Source organism: Fukomys damarensis, unplaced genomic scaffold, assembly GCF_012274545.1.
Source record: "Fukomys damarensis isolate Sample0158 unplaced genomic scaffold, DMR_v1.0_HiC HiC_scaffold_17, whole genome shotgun sequence".
Lineage (NCBI taxonomy): Eukaryota > Metazoa > Chordata > Mammalia > Rodentia > Bathyergidae > Fukomys > Fukomys damarensis.
Genome location: NW_022900929.1, coordinates 26,459,609 through 26,476,397, shown reverse-complemented (window position 1 = coordinate 26,476,397; position 16,789 = coordinate 26,459,609). Strand labels below are relative to the sequence as shown.

The 16,789-nt window shown below is 56.5% G+C and overlaps 1 protein-coding gene across 1 annotated transcript in view; it reads left to right on the top strand.

The window, feature by feature from the left end:
- Nucleotides 1-6: 6 nt before the first annotated feature.
- Nucleotides 7-16,789, top strand: part of LOC117286521 (tensin-3-like) — a 44,868-nt gene continuing 28,085 nt past the window's right edge. Inside the window, exons 1-4 of the mRNA XM_033764921.1 lie at nucleotides 7-328; nucleotides 7,031-7,200; nucleotides 7,944-8,058; nucleotides 8,376-8,459. Coding sequence (XP_033620812.1) covers nucleotides 202-328; nucleotides 7,031-7,200; nucleotides 7,944-8,058; nucleotides 8,376-8,459 — 496 coding nt within the window. The 5' untranslated portion in view covers nucleotides 7-201. The remainder of the gene's footprint in view (nucleotides 329-7,030; nucleotides 7,201-7,943; nucleotides 8,059-8,375; nucleotides 8,460-16,789) is intronic.

Below are 16,789 nucleotides of genomic sequence, written 5' to 3'. Positions count from 1 at the left end.
GGGGCAGAAGCCCCACAGCCCTGCCCAGGCAGAGCCTTCCAGCCCAGGCTCCTGGGTGAGAAGGCGCTGAACGGAGCCAACCAAGAGCCCAGTGCTGGCCCCGCCCCTGGCTCTCCCACGCTGGACATCGACCAGTCCATCGAGCAGCTCAACAGGCTCATCCTGGAGCTGGACCCCACCTTCGAGCCCATCCCCACCCACATGAGCTCCCTGGGAGGCCGAGCCAACAGCTCCGCGGGGCCTGACAGCACGGGAGGAGGCCTTCGGGCCAGCGGCAAGCTGCCCGGCCCAGTGGAGAGCCCCAGCAGGAGCCCCTCCAGGCATCCAGGTGAGCCGTGTCCACAGGGTGCTGACCTGTGTGAGAGGGTGGCGCGAGCTTCTGATCCTTGCTCTTTGGGAGGCTGAGGCAGCAGGATCTCAAGTTTGATAACCAAGGCTGCCAGCCATGGGCAAGGTGTGGGGGCCATCTGTGTACCCCTGGAGCAGGAGGGGCTGGCAGGCTGCAGGGAGGCAGGGCCAGAGCAGGGCTTTTTCGTTCCATGCTGGGATCAGTCATTGGCATATGCTTCTGGGGTCAGCAGGCACAAAGGCCCGGAGGTCCTGGAGAGCTGGCACTGGTCACCTGGGCCTAGGATGGGACTCAGCAGGCAGAGGGCCCCAGGGACCAAGCAGGGTTAAAGGACTGAGTTTCTCTTAATTTCTGCTCATGCCATCTGTGAAAAGGAAGCCCTGTGTCAGGGACTGGTGATGGAGAATTTGTGGGGAGGAGATGACAGGCTGGGTCACCTGTCGAGTACTGGGGTCATTAGCGGGTAAACAGCAGCTTCCCTGATGTGTCAGGCAGCATTCCCATTGCTGGACATGACAACCAACATCCACAGCTTAAGGAGTTTAATGTGGCTCACAGTATCAGGGGATTCAGTCCCTGGTCGGCTGGCTCTGAGGAAGGAACATCATGGTGGGAGGGTGTAAAGGATCAAGGATGCTTAGTTCATGGTGGCCAGGAAGCAGAGCAGGGGAACAGGACTAGACAGGAAGGGGAGAGGGACTAGATGTAGACCTCAAGGCTGTGACTCCACCAATCCTCCCAGATACAACCAGCAGTGTGTTCCATGATAACCCAGATAACCCCCACCATTAAAGGGGCTCCTTCATGGCCACGCCCCACCACCTCAGGCATGTATGTCAGACACCTGGGAGAGAGAAGCAGCTGGTGGTGTCCACCTGGAGTAGATTCTCAGACTGCAATTCAGCCGTGTAACAGAAGCTCACCCACCAGCAGAGTGGTAGTCAGCAGGCACTCAGCCCAGGTTAAAACATGTATTAGCTCACTTAACCCATTCTATTCAGAAAATTCTGGGTTTAAGAAAAAGCTTCACATGGGAAGAAAACTTTGTGCTTGCCTCAACATAACTTCTTAAAAGAAATTGCTTGGAGGAATTAAAATCAGAACTGTCATCTCCGGGATGGGAGTCTCTCCTGAGATTAGAGAGGTCTGCAAGCATCTCAGTGTCACTGGGGAAAAGGAGGATTTGTGGACCAGGTTTTCATGCCGTGGCCCTGGTTGGTTACCATGCTGTCCAGCGGACAGAATTCAGTTGTGAAGGAACCCTTGTTGGTGCTGTAAAGTCTGGGATATCAGAACATCACCTCGTGTTTCCCACCGTCACGTTCCCACTTTGAAATTACTTGATAAACTCATCACTGTAGTAACTGAGATTTTAATCGCAGGTCTTTTTAGTTTTATTATGGAGTCACGATGACTTTGAAAATAAAGATCTTTCCTATTTCAACCACAACTAGCAAAATCTAGTAGTACGCCTTTGGTCAGAGGTTGCAGAAATTTTAAGTATTTATTAGTATGTTTACGTTCAACAGATACTTTGGGCCATTTGTCAATTCTTTTCTTAGCTTTAGACTTACAGGGGTAGCAGATGAGTAAGGAGTGAGCGAACTCTTCTGAGACCTTGAAGTTTGACAGGGACCTTCTTGTAGGAACCCCTTGTAGAACAGCGATAGTAGCAGGACATTGGTGCTGGGGATGCGTCAGAGCCAGCTGGGTCCTTCCTCCTGCTGGTGCCGTCTTCCAGGATGAGCTTCTTGATGTAGGTACGCACCCAGCAGGACCATGGGGTGAGCCCCGAGACAGGAACTGTGTTAATATAAGAAGGACAGGTTGGCAGGCGCCTGTGGGTGACGCCACCCCTGGGACACTGAGTTTCTCTAGAAATCATCAGAAGCTTTCCATCCTTAACCCATGGCAGCTGGGCAGGGATGCTCTACCCCAGCAGGGAGAGATTTTAAAGTTTACGTTTCAGTATCTGTATTTACGTCTCAATGAGAAAAGACTAGGTCGGTGAGCAACTGAAAACAGAAGTCCCGAGACACTAGCGGGAAAGCCTGTAGAAGTGTGGTGGTGAAGCAGCTGGTTTGAGTCCCTAGAACATCTTCAGAGGGTGGGGCGCTGAAAAGCCTGTACTACACAGATCTCCCAGCTCCATGTGGGTCCTGTCTGTCTCTGGGGAGATGAGGGCTGCAGAGCTGGGGTCCTGCCTGCGTGGCTCAGCTCCAGACCCGGGACATTACATCACCACTGCGTGGGTCCTGCCAGGTCCCTGAGACAAAGTCCTGTTGACAGCACCGCAGGACCTGGCCGGCCCACCTGAGTCTCGTGCGGTTCCGAGTGCTGTGTCTGGTCTGTGAGACCCTCCTCCCCACCTTCCCCTGCCTGCTGCTCAGCTGTCTGCATTCTGGCTCTAGACGAAGGCTTGTCCTCAGCACCCTGAAGTCAGTCAAATCTGTCTCTGCAAATAGTGTCCTGAATACAGGAAAGGCCCCGACTGTGGGAGGGAGGCGGGAATTGTGCTGCCCAGCCTCCCCCGAGGACTGCTGTGCATGTTTATGTCTCATCCGCTCTGAGGGCAGCAGCACGTCACCCCGGGTCTGAGATGGAAGTCCAGGGCCGAGCCTCTCCGGAGATGTTTCGGGCTAGCAGAGTAACAAGGCACTGCCGCTGGGGCTGCTGCTGCAGCGGTGGGGATGATGGAGCTGCGATGGTGGGGTCCTGGTGACTGATGAGGAGGGTGAGCATGGTGCAGACGGTGACGAGCCCAACGGTGGTGATGGTGCTGATGGCCCCAGTGGTGGTGATAGGCATGTGGTAGTGACTCTGATGATGGTGGTGGGGACTCAGTGAGTGGTCGTAGACCTGGTGATGCAGATGTTCTCTTGGCAGTGGTGACGGCGGTGATGTGGTGACAGTGAGGAAGGTGATGAGTACTTGGGATGAAGGTGGTGACGATTCCACTAGTTTGGATCCAAGAGTCCCCTTGCCAAAAGTCCACGCGGCTTGCTTGTCAGGCAGGTGCCATTGGAAGGTAGTGGAACCTCTAAGAGGTGGGGACTGGGGGAAGTCAGTCAGTCATTGGAGCTGTGAGATGGGATGCTCACATTGGGATCCCTGTCCAGTCTTCTCTCTCTGTTGTCCTGTGGGCATGGTGGGAATGTCTTGCTGTGCCATTCCCTGTCACTAAAATGAGCTTCCAGTTGCTGAATCAGAAGAGCAACAGGGCCAACTGGTCAGGGCCCGAAACCTCTAAAACTGTGAGCCTAAAGAAATCTCTTCTCTTCAGAAGTTGGCTATCTCAGGTGTTCGCTACAGTGATGGGAAGCTGACCGATACAGATGGTGACAGTGATGGTGGCGAGGGTGGTGATAACGCTGTAAGAGTTGCTGCTCTGAGCACCTTTGCTGCCCCACACACCTCCATCCTTCCAGGACTTGTGGCTGAGCCCTGGCCCATTTGACCCCGCACCCATATCAGTGCCCTCATCTGCTACCACCCCTTCTTCCACCAACTAGAAAACCTCTCGGGACAGCACTGTGACTCTCGCCTGTCTCCTGGCATGTGGCACGTGCTGGGTAGTCATTCGAGGAAGGAGGGACAGGCGCAGGGGACGGTGCACGTGGCCCCACGCAGGTCCCGAGTAGCTCTGCTGGGGGCACCCTGAGGGGAGTTCGCCCCAGGCCAGCGGGGCGCCCTCTCCCCCAGGACCAAGCTGACCCGCCCGGTGCACAATGTTGTACACTTGCAAAGGAGAGGTTTGGAGTTTGCTGGGCGACACTGGTTCCCTCCAAGTGGGGCTGCTGTCCTCGCCTCTCCCCGGACTCCCTGGTTCCCTGAGCCACACACAGCCTCTGGGCGGGGAGATGCAACCCATGGGTACCTGGGGGGACAGCCTGTGAACATGGCTCCACGGGTGGCAGAGCCGCCTCTGTTTCTCCAGCCTCCGAGGGCTTCGTGTTGTCAGAATATTTTACTCCTTTCCATCGGCCTTGCCAGCTCTGGTTGCCCTGCCTGGTTAGCATTCATCGTGGCCGCGGCCGGGGCCCTGAAGCCACACGGCCGGCCTCGGGGTGTGGTCACAGACAGGGCCACAGACAGGCATGTGGAAGACGCATTGTGGTTCACCCCTGAGAACATACCCTCCCTCTGCTGCTCAGTACAGCGGCAGCTCTGGAGTCCTCTCTCCTGAGTACTGTCAGCTGTGCTGTCCTGGCTGCCTCATGTCCTGAATCGATTCAGAACATTCCCCTTTCATGGTCACTGTGACTTTGGGGAGGAGCCAGAAGCCTGCGGTGCCAGAGCTGGTGAATAAGGTGGGGAGGACTTGTCACATGGCTTTACCAGCCTGCTTCCCCTGGGTGGCGCTGGGTGGCAGCAGTCACCATCCTGTGGATCATGTCTTATAAAGACGCTCAGGAACGAGGACTCCAGAGCTGCTGCAGAGGGTGGTGGAGTGAATTAGCCTGGCGGTGGGGCCTGGGAGCCTGAAGTGCTGGTGACTCTTACACCATGCTGACCCTCCTGCCCTAGGTCCGGACTTCTGGGGGAAGCGGTGGGGTGGGGCAGGGCAGGGAGGGGCGCCACCCAGCTGCTGGAACCTCTGGAGATCCCAGTGGACAGTGGGAGCCACCGTATGGTTATGTGGCTGTGCCCCAGGCTCCTCGGGGGCCTGCCCATGGCTCAAGGAGGCGGGAAGGTTTCCCTGGGTGGTTCGGATGGTACTGGAACTTGGGTCTGCCCGGGACGTAGGGGCAGCCAGTGGTCTGTCCTCCCATGGGACGGAGGCTTCAGTTCACAGCGCGAGTGGGCCGGCAGTGGAAAGGATCTGGTGACAGTGTCGCCATGGGCTGCAGTGCTTGTCCTCTTCCCTCCTCCTTGTTCTATCTCCCCTGACCTCAGGGCCCAGGAGCTGACATCCACCTGTGCTCAGTTTAAAACATCCAGCTGGCCCAGTCCTGCAGGGACCCACACAGGGCTGCCATGGCCCAATGAGCTCCCAGAACAGGACTTCGGTGTGTTATGTGCTTGCAGTTTCTTCTGAACCTGCAGTTCTGGCTCAGGGAGCGAGTGCGCCCCTCTCACTTCCCCTCGGTGATGAACGGGCAGACGCAGTGCAACCCCACACCTGCCCGTGGGCTCTTCGCCTGGGTACTGTTCTCCAGGTCTCTGCTGGCTGTGTCTCCCCATGTCCCCAGACAAGGTCCCCAGGACCCACAGCAGAAGGGCAGGTGTCCCGGCTGAGGCAGGCTTTTTGTCCCAGCTGTGTTTCCGGGGTCAGAGCCTTGTCCTCAGGTTGCCTTTCCTGGAAAGCAGGGTGGGACGGGAGCCAGTGCCTTGGAGCCATGGACCTGCCCAGGTCCCCAGGACCCACTTCCAGCAGTGAGAGGCGTGCGGTGCCTGCACAGCGATCTCCAGAGTCAGGCTCTGTGAGTGTGGATAGCAGTGCACACTGGTACACAATCAGGGGAGCCTTCCTCCAGTTCTACCAGCGTTGGAGAATAGAAATTGTTTGTTAGTGAAGACGTGGAAGGGTGGGGCTCAGGGTTGCACAGCCCAGAGAGGCGCGCATGGGACAGTTGTTTCTAAGGTTCAGAGACAAGGTGAAATCTCCGTGTCGTCCCCTTTGGCAGACCTGTAACCCTTGACACCTGGTGGCCGCTGAGCCCGGATCCTCCCTGGAGCCAGCTTCCCCAGATCCTGTAGGAGGATCGGAATCCTCTGGCAGAGCAGCTCTGATCTTGGTCTCGGATGGGGAGGAGAGGAGAGGGCTGGGCCTGGAGCCCAGGGTGCCCTGCGGTGACCGGTGGTCACTGTGTGACCTTAGCACAAAGGTCTGCTGCAGGGGAGTTGGGAGTTGGGCATGAATCTTCAGACTATGGTGTTGTTTTGTCCTTTTTGTTTGTGGTCCTGGGGATTGAACCCGGGCTCTTCGAACTGGACTGCATCCCAGCCCTCTTCTATTTTTATTAATTTTATTTTGTTTTACTCTTTTGTTTGTTTGTTTGTTTTTTTTGAGACAGGGTCTCACTACTTCTGTTTTTAATTTTGAGTCGGGGTCTCACTAAGCTGCTGAGTTGCCCTGGCTGGACCGGAACTCAAGATCCTCCTGCTTCAGCCTCCCAGAGTACATCCCAATTTGAAGCATTATCACCTTATAGCCCGCAGCAGGGCTCCCCAGCTTCCCAGTTAAAAGAGATCTTTTAGGAAGTAAACGATGCCAGTCAGGACTCCTGACATGAGCAGGGACCATAGTGTTGGGGTCAGGAATAAATACCTACACTTTCAGGACAGTTCGGAACACTAAATGTTTATCACCGCCGCTTGGATTCAGGGTTCTGCCCTCCAGATCCTCACTGTTAGGGTTTAAGCTGGCCATGCGGGCCACCCTCTGCCACTAGTGATGAAATGCAACCTGCCTTGGAGAAATTCCATGCTAGGGGTGTGTGTGTGTGTGGGTGTGTGTGTGTGTGTGTGTGTGTGTTACCAGGCTTTGGACCCAGCTCTTTTAACATTTTTTATTTAGAGATGAGGTCTCACTAACCTGGGTTCCAACTTGGGATCTGCCTGCCTTAGCCTCCCAGAGGAGTGGAATTGCCAGTATTCACCAACCCACCCACCCCACTCACAGTGGGGTTTTAGTGCAGGGTCCCAGCGCCCTGCAGCCCGCACCTGTCTCTCACACAGACCCCTCCAGCGACGAGCCCCTAGGCGGAAGGCTCCGGAAGATGAGCCTGGGACAGTACGATAACGATGCCGGGGCCCAGCTGTCCTTCTCCAAGTGTGCCTGGGCGACGGCTGGCGTGGAATTAGGCCCTGGCCTGGCGCCTTTCCCCTCTTCAGGGGACACCAACGAGGTGCGTGCATTGTGGAGCCGCGGGGGGGCTGTGAGAGGTGGAGCCGGAGCAGGTCCAGAAGGGGAGCAGCCTAGGGAGGACACGCAGCGTCCTGCAAGCAGGGTCACATGAGGCCTGGGGACAGCCGGCCGGGGAGGCTGCAGACGGGGCCCCTGGCACTTCAGGCAGAGGCCCAGGCTTTTCATCGGAGTGGGGGTGGACAGGTCTGGGTACCCCAAGGGTTCAACTTGTGGGCTTTGTTTCCCCTTTGTTTATTCGTACACAGTCTTCACAGGGAACTGTTGCACATGCGCACACACGCACGCACTCACACACACCACATCTCTGTCCTTTCTACTTCCCTCCCCTCCCGTCTCTGCAAATACAGGCTTTGTTGATTGTTGATCAGGAGAAGTTGGAGCCTGGATGGGAAGGGTGGCCCCTTGGGGCTGTAACTCCCAGTAAACAAAGCCACCACCCGTGTTTGGGGTGTGCCCGTGTTTGGGGTGCAGTATTTCTGTGCTGTGCGTGTGACTCATGTGATCTCCGTATGTGTGAGCAAACCGCAGCTTTCACACTCTCTGTGAGCCGCCTGGAGCCATCAGCTGCCTCCAGCAGCTCTTTGCAGTTCACTGCTGGACGCATGGGGAGTGGTTGTCCCCACTTCCAGATGAGGTCCCAGCTCCCCGGAGCATCCTGGGATGCAGCTGTGTGGGGGAATGGCCCCTGACTCCCCTTCTTCCATCCTCCCGTGCTGATTTCAGACGGTGATCACTGCATATCCCTCAGACCTCCACGTGATTGGTGGCAGGATGCTGAACAGCAAGGAGCCTGTGTGTTCGACACCAGCATTTCCTGTGTCTCCAGAGACTCCGTTTGGTAAGAAAGAGTTCTAACTGCGCTTGGGCATGGTGAGCATGCATGTCATCCCAGCACTCCAGGAGGCTGAGGCAGGAGGCTCCCAAGCTGGGGCTCAGCCTAGGGAGCTTAGTGACTTAGCAAGACCCTGGCTCAAACTAAAAGATAAAAAAGGGCTTGCGATGTAGCTTTGTGGGAGGCACAGAGTTCAGTCCCATTTGGGGGCTGAGACACACACACACACACACACACACACACACACACACACACAGACAACTAGCCGTGTACACTTGCCACTGCAAGGAGGAAAGTGACAGCCCTGCTTCACTCTTTTCCAGTGAAGACACCGCCCTACCACCCTGCGTTCAGCCTGCCCGAGGCCTCGCTGAGCAGCCCGGCTGGCGTGCCCAGAGTCCTCCGAGGTAAGAAAGGGTCGTCGTGGCTCGCATGAGGCAGTGTGGTCTCCACTTGCTGGCTGCCAGTCCCACAAAGCCATGCTCTTCTGCAGACAGATTTCCCTTCAGCCTGTGTCTCCAGAGTCCCAGCAGGGATGGGTCTGTGGGAAGATGCTGGACCGAGGCGGTGAATGCACTGTGATAGGGTGGGGACCCCAGACTTGGAGCTGCATCCGGCGTCCCTTATCATAGGTGCCTCGTCTCCCGGGCGTCAGTGCCAGGCAGGTAGCGTGGAGCAAGTCCTGGCAGAGAATGAGTTTTCTGCCCTATGCCCCAGCTGCCCCTGCCCGGCAGGGCTTGGTTTTTGTCCCTGCGTCACCACCCCTGGGGCCAGAACACCTCCCCGTGCTGTGGGTGAGGCCATGCCCAGGCAGGAGGAGAGAGGGCTTCGCCTGAATCCCCGTATGTTTTCAAAATCTCAGTTCTCTGTACTTCTGGTTCTCCCACGGCCACTTGGCTGTCCGGGTGAGGGCACCTGAGGGGCCCCATTGGTGGCTGTTAGGTGCATTTCCTGGGAAGTCTCAGGACCATGCAAAGAAGGGCCAGCCTCGCTCTTGAACTAGCCTTTGTCTTTTTAGGGGAGCCAGTGCTTCTCCTCTTAGCGCCTGACCTTGGGCCGGGCTGAAATTTAAGATAAGGAAAGATGTGCGGAACGTCGCCCATGCCTTTCTCTCTGAGGTGGCTGAGTGTTTGCTGTGGAGGAGGAGTGTGGATCTCTACCCTGTACTCGTGGTGCCTCACCGCTGCATGGCCACTTGTGTGCCTTTCAGCGTGTCCGTTATCCGTGGCGGGATCTCGTGTGAGAAGTGTGTCTGAGGTGTGGTACTGTGCAAACATCATCGCGTGTGTGCGCAGTGACTGAGGTCAGCGTAGGCCTGTGGGGCCATCGTCACGGATGCACGTCGCCCGCTGTGTGCGTGTGACAAGCGGCATGGCTCACGGGGAGCCCTCCTGCCTAGCATGCCCCGGGTGGGCGCCGTCCCAGCACTGCCAAGAGCCAGGAGACAACTCCCCGGCACAGCCCTCGGGAGAAGACTGGCTTCCTGCAGGGTGGATTAGCCTTCCTTTTCCTTATTTCTTAGGCTTACTCTTCCCTGTCTCTTCCAGAAAGTATAGCTAAAAGACACTGGATGTGTGTGAAACAAGTATGAGAACACTCGGGGGTCAGGCGATGGAGTGCCAGGGCTTTGGGTCCAGGGACCCAGCGTTGCCATTGACGAGTCCCTGGATCTCCAGTTCCAGCTGGTTCCCCTGGCAAATCCCACCAAACGCTTAAGGAATTAAAACAATTGTGACACAATCCCTCCCACAAATGGAAGGGAGTACATCTTAATTCACATTAGGAAGCTGATATCAATCACCCTGATACCAAAAACACACACAGATGCCCGGAGGTAGAGGACCCTGGGGCCTGACAGAGAACACACACCCCAAGCACTTGTGAGCAATGGGCTCTGTCCCTGCACTCCAAGAAAAGCAGAAAGTCACAGACCAGTGCTCCACGGGGACAAACCCGGGACTCACTCATGGATATAAGCAGTAGAACTCCACAGCACGAAGAGGGATCCCAGCAGAATTTATTGTAGGGCGCGAGGCTGGGACAACATTTGAAACTTCACATCTGTCATATTAACCGGAAGGAAATAATAGAAGGAAAATTGACTGGTGCAGCATTTTTGTCATTAGCTTCTGGGGCCTTGGAGCAAGGTGGCCGGGCCCTCTGCAAGCCTGTGTGAGGCATGATCCCTGCAAATTTAAGCACATTGAGGATTAGCAAATGCCCCATGGAGAACAGAGGTGCAGGAAGGCGCCTTTCTGCAGGATTGTAAAGCAAGCAGTGGCGGGGGTCCCTGCAGGCCTGGGTCACCAGGAGCCTGTGAGATGTGAACAAGGTTTGCTGTGTGCAAAGAAGCTCCAAAGAAGGACCAGGTGAATCCTCACCCCTAGAGCTGCCGTGCTGAGGTGCTGGGACTCTCCCTGACCTGCCTGATCTGGGATCGCGGAATCTGTTCCGAGCTCCCCCCTCGAATGTGGCCCGGAAGGCACCCCGAGGAGCTTCCCTGGAGGCAGGGCTCCCTACCCCGTGTCTGTTGTGTTCAGAAGCCCCGCGTGGCCACTACAGCAGTGTGGACCGGCATGGTTTCTGAGGAGATGGAGTGTGAGTTGGGTCAGAGTGGGGTTTGGCTGGGCCTGTTGGCGGCCTCTGCAGAGTGGATCCAGGTGACTGCTTGGATTTGCCTCTGTCACCGTCAGTCCCTGTGTGGCCAGCATAGCACTCACTGCTGACCTGAGATCCTCTCCATGTCCTAGTGTGTGTGGAACGGAACTCACTGAGGCCGCAGCAGAAGCCTGCGTGGCTGTGTGAGGCCGCTTCAACCAGCAGGACAAGTGTGCAGGTGAAACAGAGCCAGTTCTTGCTCCTGGCAATGAGGACAGGCATGATCAGGGTCACTGCAGGATGAAGAACTGCCCCGCTGAGCTCCGGATGTGGGCCAGAGACTCAGGATTCTGGCCTGGGGTCAGGTGATGGGGTGGCAGAGGGCCTAGCAGGTTTAGATGGAATTTGCAGATGCATGGAGGGGACGCCTAGGATGCCCAGGGACTCCACTCCACAAGTGGGGTGGCACACAGGATTCCTGCTTGTACCTGGCTCCCCCGGGATGGGTGTGGAAGGTCCGGGCCAAGGACGTCGTAGGGCTTGGGGCACTGGGTCCTGCGCAGGTGGCCCTGAGAGCAGCCAACACCTTCACCAGGCTTCAGGGCCCGGGATCCCCTCCGTGGGCACCCTGTACCCCACCGTCCCAGAAGCATGCGGCCTTCAAGTAAACAGATGGAGCAAACAGAAAGCAAATTAAAGCCTACTCCCAGTTTATTAATAGCTCAGTAGATGAGAGATGTGGTTTTGAATCCTGGAGACTCAGAGGAAAGGGGACAGGTGCTGGCCCTGCTTGTACCTGGGCCACCACTGGGGAGGGAAGGAGGCACAGTCACCTGGGAGCTGGAGCACAGCTGAGGCAACAGTGTTTATAGCACGACATTGACAGATGTTGCTGGCTGTCCCCTCCCCTGGACCGGAGCCTCTCTATCACCCAGAACAGTAGAATCTTGTTTTTCTCACTGTGTAGCTCAGTCTGGCCTCGAGCTCCCGGCAGAGCAGAAGCAGTCGCACCTCTTTTTGCTGTGAAGTCACGAGCTAGTTCGGCAGGAAGAGCAGCAGCAGTCACACGCCCGCCCACGGCCCCGTCTGGGCCCTGACACTTGCTGTGGCTGAGTGTGGGTGTTGCTTGGGCCTCCCCACCGCCCCTGTGCAGCTGGGCATGACCCACCCGCCGGGCTCTGGGGTGGACAGTGGGAGCCGGGCTCAGGGAGCCTCAGCATGGACAGCAACACCGGGCGACGTCCTCTCGGAGTGGCGATCACGTCACTGTCCTCACCACCTTCCTCTCAGGGTCTGGCACCATGTGGCTCTAAGCTCTTCCCCAAAGTTAAAATGACGTGAAAGGAAACGTTTGAATCCATTCAGGACATGGAGGCAGCCAGGACAGCACAACTACAGACCCTCAGGAAAGAGTGCTCCAGAGCTGCTGCAGGAAGTGGCGAGGACGAGGGGAGGAGTGTGCCAGATGTGAGGAGAGTGTTGGGCAGGGTGTCTTTTACTGTAATAATTTTTAAAGCTATTTTAAACCTTCACCACACTTCTGGGTCCTCCCTTGTGGCTACACCTTACCCAGGATATGAGTGCTGGGGGCAGAGTCTGTAAACAACCCCAAATCCCACCTGCAAGACCCAAAATAGAGGAAATCACTAAGTTTAAGGAATACGTAATTCTTTTGTTTCTTATCTAAAGTTTTCAGTATCAGTAAAAAAATAAGCGAGGAAACATTTCATGACAAAAGCCTAGCATTTCTGAAGTGTGTCAGCTTCCAAGTTATTCCAAGATAGCTGTTCCTTTTTTTTTTTTGGAATGGAGATAAAATTCACATCACATCAGCCAGTTAAAAGCGAGCTGTTCGAGGGCATTTCAGACCTGCCAGAACATTCTCATCACAGAACAGCTTCACTGATGGCAGTTAGGAAACACACTGGAGGACTCAGCTCTCACCAGAATGATGAACCGCGAATATTGGTTTACTCCAAGAGAAAGCCTTTCATGTTCTGCAACTTCCTCTGGGGAGGGGTGTGGGGTCCTGGCAGGGTGCGTTCCCATCATGCTGTCTCCTCTCTGGCGCCAGGGGTCCCCAGGGCCCCGGAGGTGCCAGGTCAATTTCATGGGGCATCATGGGGTTGAGAACACTGGGGTCGTATCATGGCCGCAGGAGGGGTCACCGTTTCGTAGTGCTACTTTTGATTGCTTGGGTTTTTTTTTTTGGTACCGGGGATTGAACTCGGGTCCTTGCGCTTGCAAGGCAGGCCACCGAACCGCTGAGCTAAATCCCGGTCCCCGATTGCTTGGTTTTGTGTTTTGAGACAATCTTGCTGTGCAGTTCAGGCTGGCTTTGAACTCACTGTATGGCCCAGGCTGGTCTGGAAGTTGTGATCCTCCTGCCTCAGCCTCCCGAGTGCTGGAATTACAGGTGTGCATGAGATGGAAGGAGAGAGGGAGACAGAGATGATTTTGAAGCTAGGCTTTATTTTTGTTTTCAAAAGCTGGCATCCTTCAGCACGTGACAGATTATACAGGTCTTCTTCCCTTCCCATTATGACTCCCTTTTTTTTCTTCTGAATTTTATGACTTCAGAAGAGCACATTCAAGGTGGGGTAAAACCATGTGCTGATGGAGGCTGAATGAGCCGGAGCTCACTGACCCTGGGGGCCCACACGCAGACGTGCCTGCGTGTCTGTGCTTTGGTGTACACACGTGTATGTGTGCATAGGAACACACACGTCTGTGTACACACCCCTGATGCCCTTTGCCTTCCCCTTTTGTGTCAAAGAATGTGGACCAGGCCTGCCAGTCGGGGAGGCTGAGGCAGGAGGATCGAAAGTTTGAGCCCAGCCTTGGCTTAGCCAGACCCTGCTTCAAAATTTAAAAACATTTTTAAGTTGCTGGAGGTCTCACCAGGTAGGGTGAGCTGGGGAACACGGACTCCCTCGCGTTAGAGGCCTCACGTTTGCTTTCTTTGAGTGCACAGTTTTAACTTCTCCCTACTAAACCTCCCTGTGCCTCTTCCTCACAAACCCTGAATTCCTGGTCTGTGGTGGAAGTCAGGGAGCCTACAGCTGCCTGGGAGTTGGGGCAAGGAGCGTGTGCACGGCCAGCGCTGGCTGAGGTTGGGCCCTGGAGAAAGAGGAGCGTGTCTGCAGCCCAGAGGTCTTCCAGGCCTCGGGATTTGTCCTGGGTTTGTGTCAGAAGATGCAGTGCTTTTAAAAAGTCGAACTGGGCTCCTGCCTACCTGTTCCTATTTCTTCCATCCAAGAGGCGTGGCTCAGGGCAAAGTCCTGCCCCATAATGGTGCCCCAAACGATGCCCAGGATGGAGAACGGGGCAGAGGGAGGGGCGCTGGTGTAAGGGGCGCGAAGTGGACGTTGGGCCTGGGGCCCTGCAGGTCTGAGGCTGCTGGCCGGGGATTTGCTCTGGGGAAGGACTCTCCAGAGACCGGGCCTGGCTCCCGTGGTGACCTCTCCGAGCGGCCTCTCTGAGGCCCCAGGAGTGGATGCATCCTAACCCGCCTGATAGAGCATCAGTGTCCCCTGCTGGAATGTCGCCGGAAGTCGTCCAGAGGAGCTGCCAGCAGGCACGGTGCTCTTATCTCTGAAGTTCCGGGGGAGAGGGGGGTGGCCCTGAAGCCCAGTGGAGATTCAAGGCTGAGCCCTCTGCTGTCCAGCCGCGTTGTACAATGTTTCGCCTTTGGCAGGAAGATGGTGTGCAGGATGGGGGTGCACTGTGAGACACTGGTGAGTTTTGGCCACCATGCAACTGCTGCACCAGAGATCCGTCTCTGGGTTTGGCGTTGCCATGTGGTTCCTGATGGAGGCGGCTGGGGAGCCCAGAGGTCCTTCAGCATCTGAGGCTGCTGTTCCCGGCCTAGGGCTGTGGTTGATCCTGGCCTTGGGTGTCGCACGGCCCAAACCCCCACCCCGTGGCCTGTGAAACTGGAAGCTGTCACCATCGCCTGTGTGCAGGACAGGCAGAGGCCAAATAGGGAGGCCTCTGGGCCATTGGCCTTGGGGGACGCATGTGGAGCCCGTGTGGACGTTGGTCAGGAGGCCCCAATGAGCCCTTGCACTGCACTGCCGCTTTGGTGTCTCCCGTCCCCCAAGCCCTGCCCTCGAGGCTGTCCGTGAGCCTGTGCTCGAGGTGGGACACGGGGGTTTGGGGACAGGCGCTGCGAAAAAGGAGTGTGCATCCCAGGCTGCAAGAGACCTGGGACCCAAACACTCAGTTTGCCCCCAGCATTTCCCATTGGCTGGGACCTGCTGGCCAGAGCCTTGGGGTGTCGATCACAGAACCCCCTGAATTACGGTGCACTTGCCTGAGCACCCTGACTGGGTAAAGAAAGCACCTGTCTGTGTCTCAATCCCATCATTTTTGAGGTACAGTCATCCCTCAGTGCTTGTGGATGTCCTGAGGGTGCCCTGTGCCTTGTAGAACCTGACGCGCGCGCACGTACGTGTGTGTGTGTGTGTGTGTGTGTGTGTGCTCTGTGTGCACACACTTGGGGTTATGCTGGGGACAGCTCCTCTCGCTTCCTGAGCGGTGCTGGGGCTGGACCCCCGCCTCCACTCTGAGCCTGGTCCCCAGCCTTTCTGTCTTTATTTTGAGACAAATTCTTGCTAAATTCCTGAGTTGCCCATGCTGAGCTGGTGTTCCTCCCTGCCTCAGCCTCCCAGAGCCCAGGGGGTGTTAGTCAGGAGCCCAGTGTGAGTGCCTCTTGGGCTGATGTAAATTTGGAGCAGAGGAGCAGGTGAGCAGAGGCCGCCAAGAGAGAATCCTGTTTGTTCCAAACAGAAACATTTCTGATGCTCCGGAACCGCCCAGGTTGCCCAGGGCCCCTCATCTCCTGTGGCTCCGGGGCGGAGTCAGCTCCTTCTGGGAGGTGCATGACTGTGGGGGCAGAGGCCTTAGGTGTAGGGTTTTGGAAAACTGGGGATTTTGTTACTTTGGTGTTTTTCTGTTTTGTTTTGTTTTGTTGCTGTACCAGGGATTGAACTGGGTGCCAGTGAGCTAAATCCCTGGCCTTTGTTACTTAGCTTTAATTCTGTCTGAAAAGCATAAAGGATTATTTCGCTTGGCTGGGGTGTGGGGTCGTTGGGCCACCCTGCCACCCCCAGGGCTGCCTGTGTGTAGCTCAGAGCTGCAGCTCCTTTTTTTATTTTGAAATGCCCTGCTGAGTCACCCTTCTTTTTCTCCTCTTCCTCCTCCTCCTTTCATGGGCTTTGCTCCACCCGGCTCAGCTCACCAGCATCCTCGAGCCCTGCCACCTCCACCCTGTGCCTTCCTCTGCCCCACAAGGCTGGTCCCTCCAGCCCATCCGACCCCTTGGGCTGCTCTGTTCTGTGTGGGGTCAGGCATTTCCCAAGCTTTCGCAGGGCCCCTCCCTGCAGTCACATAAACAAGTGGGAGGAAGCACAGTGGCCTCCATCCGGAGTGGGGCTGGGGTCTTCTTCCTGGCCCCACCCTGGACACGCAGCCGCGGCCTGGGTGCGTCTTTCCTGGGAAGGCTGTTGAGGGCCCCACAGGCTGGGTGGCTGGCACGTGGAATTCCTGGTGACATCCTAGAGGCAGTGCCCAGCCAGGGGTCCTAGGTTTCATCTTCTGAATCATAGAAAGTAAAATAAAATACAATAGAGGCCACTGCTGGGCTGGGAAGGAGGGGTCCTAGGGAGAGCTTCCTGGAGCTGATGTCCTGTAGGATTTGAAAAGTGAGTGAAGTTAGGGACCCATGAGACCGGCCAGGCTGGGTGTACACGCTGTGGTCCAGATTAGATCTCAGTCCTCAGGAACAGAGCACGTGCTTCCACTGCACTGAGGCAGAGGGGGCACCAAACCCTGCCAAAAAAAACGTGACACTATTTGCAATAGGCTATGCAGAATATATATAGGAGCTCATCAGCTGGCTGTGACACAAGGTTGGCCTTACACAGAGAGAAGGAAAAAGGGGACCCCGCCTGCAGCCCACGGGGAGCTAAGGTCCCTGAGGTGTTCCAAGTGGCACTCGCATAGGTGCGCTGCCGGGGAAGGGGCAGAAGGGCAGGAGCCACACAGTCCGGTCCGGGTCGTGCTGCAGTCGTCAGCCCCTGCTGGCGGGAGGCGGAGCCGGAGGAGGGGCCGCCCGCAGCGCCTCTGAATGGGCCTC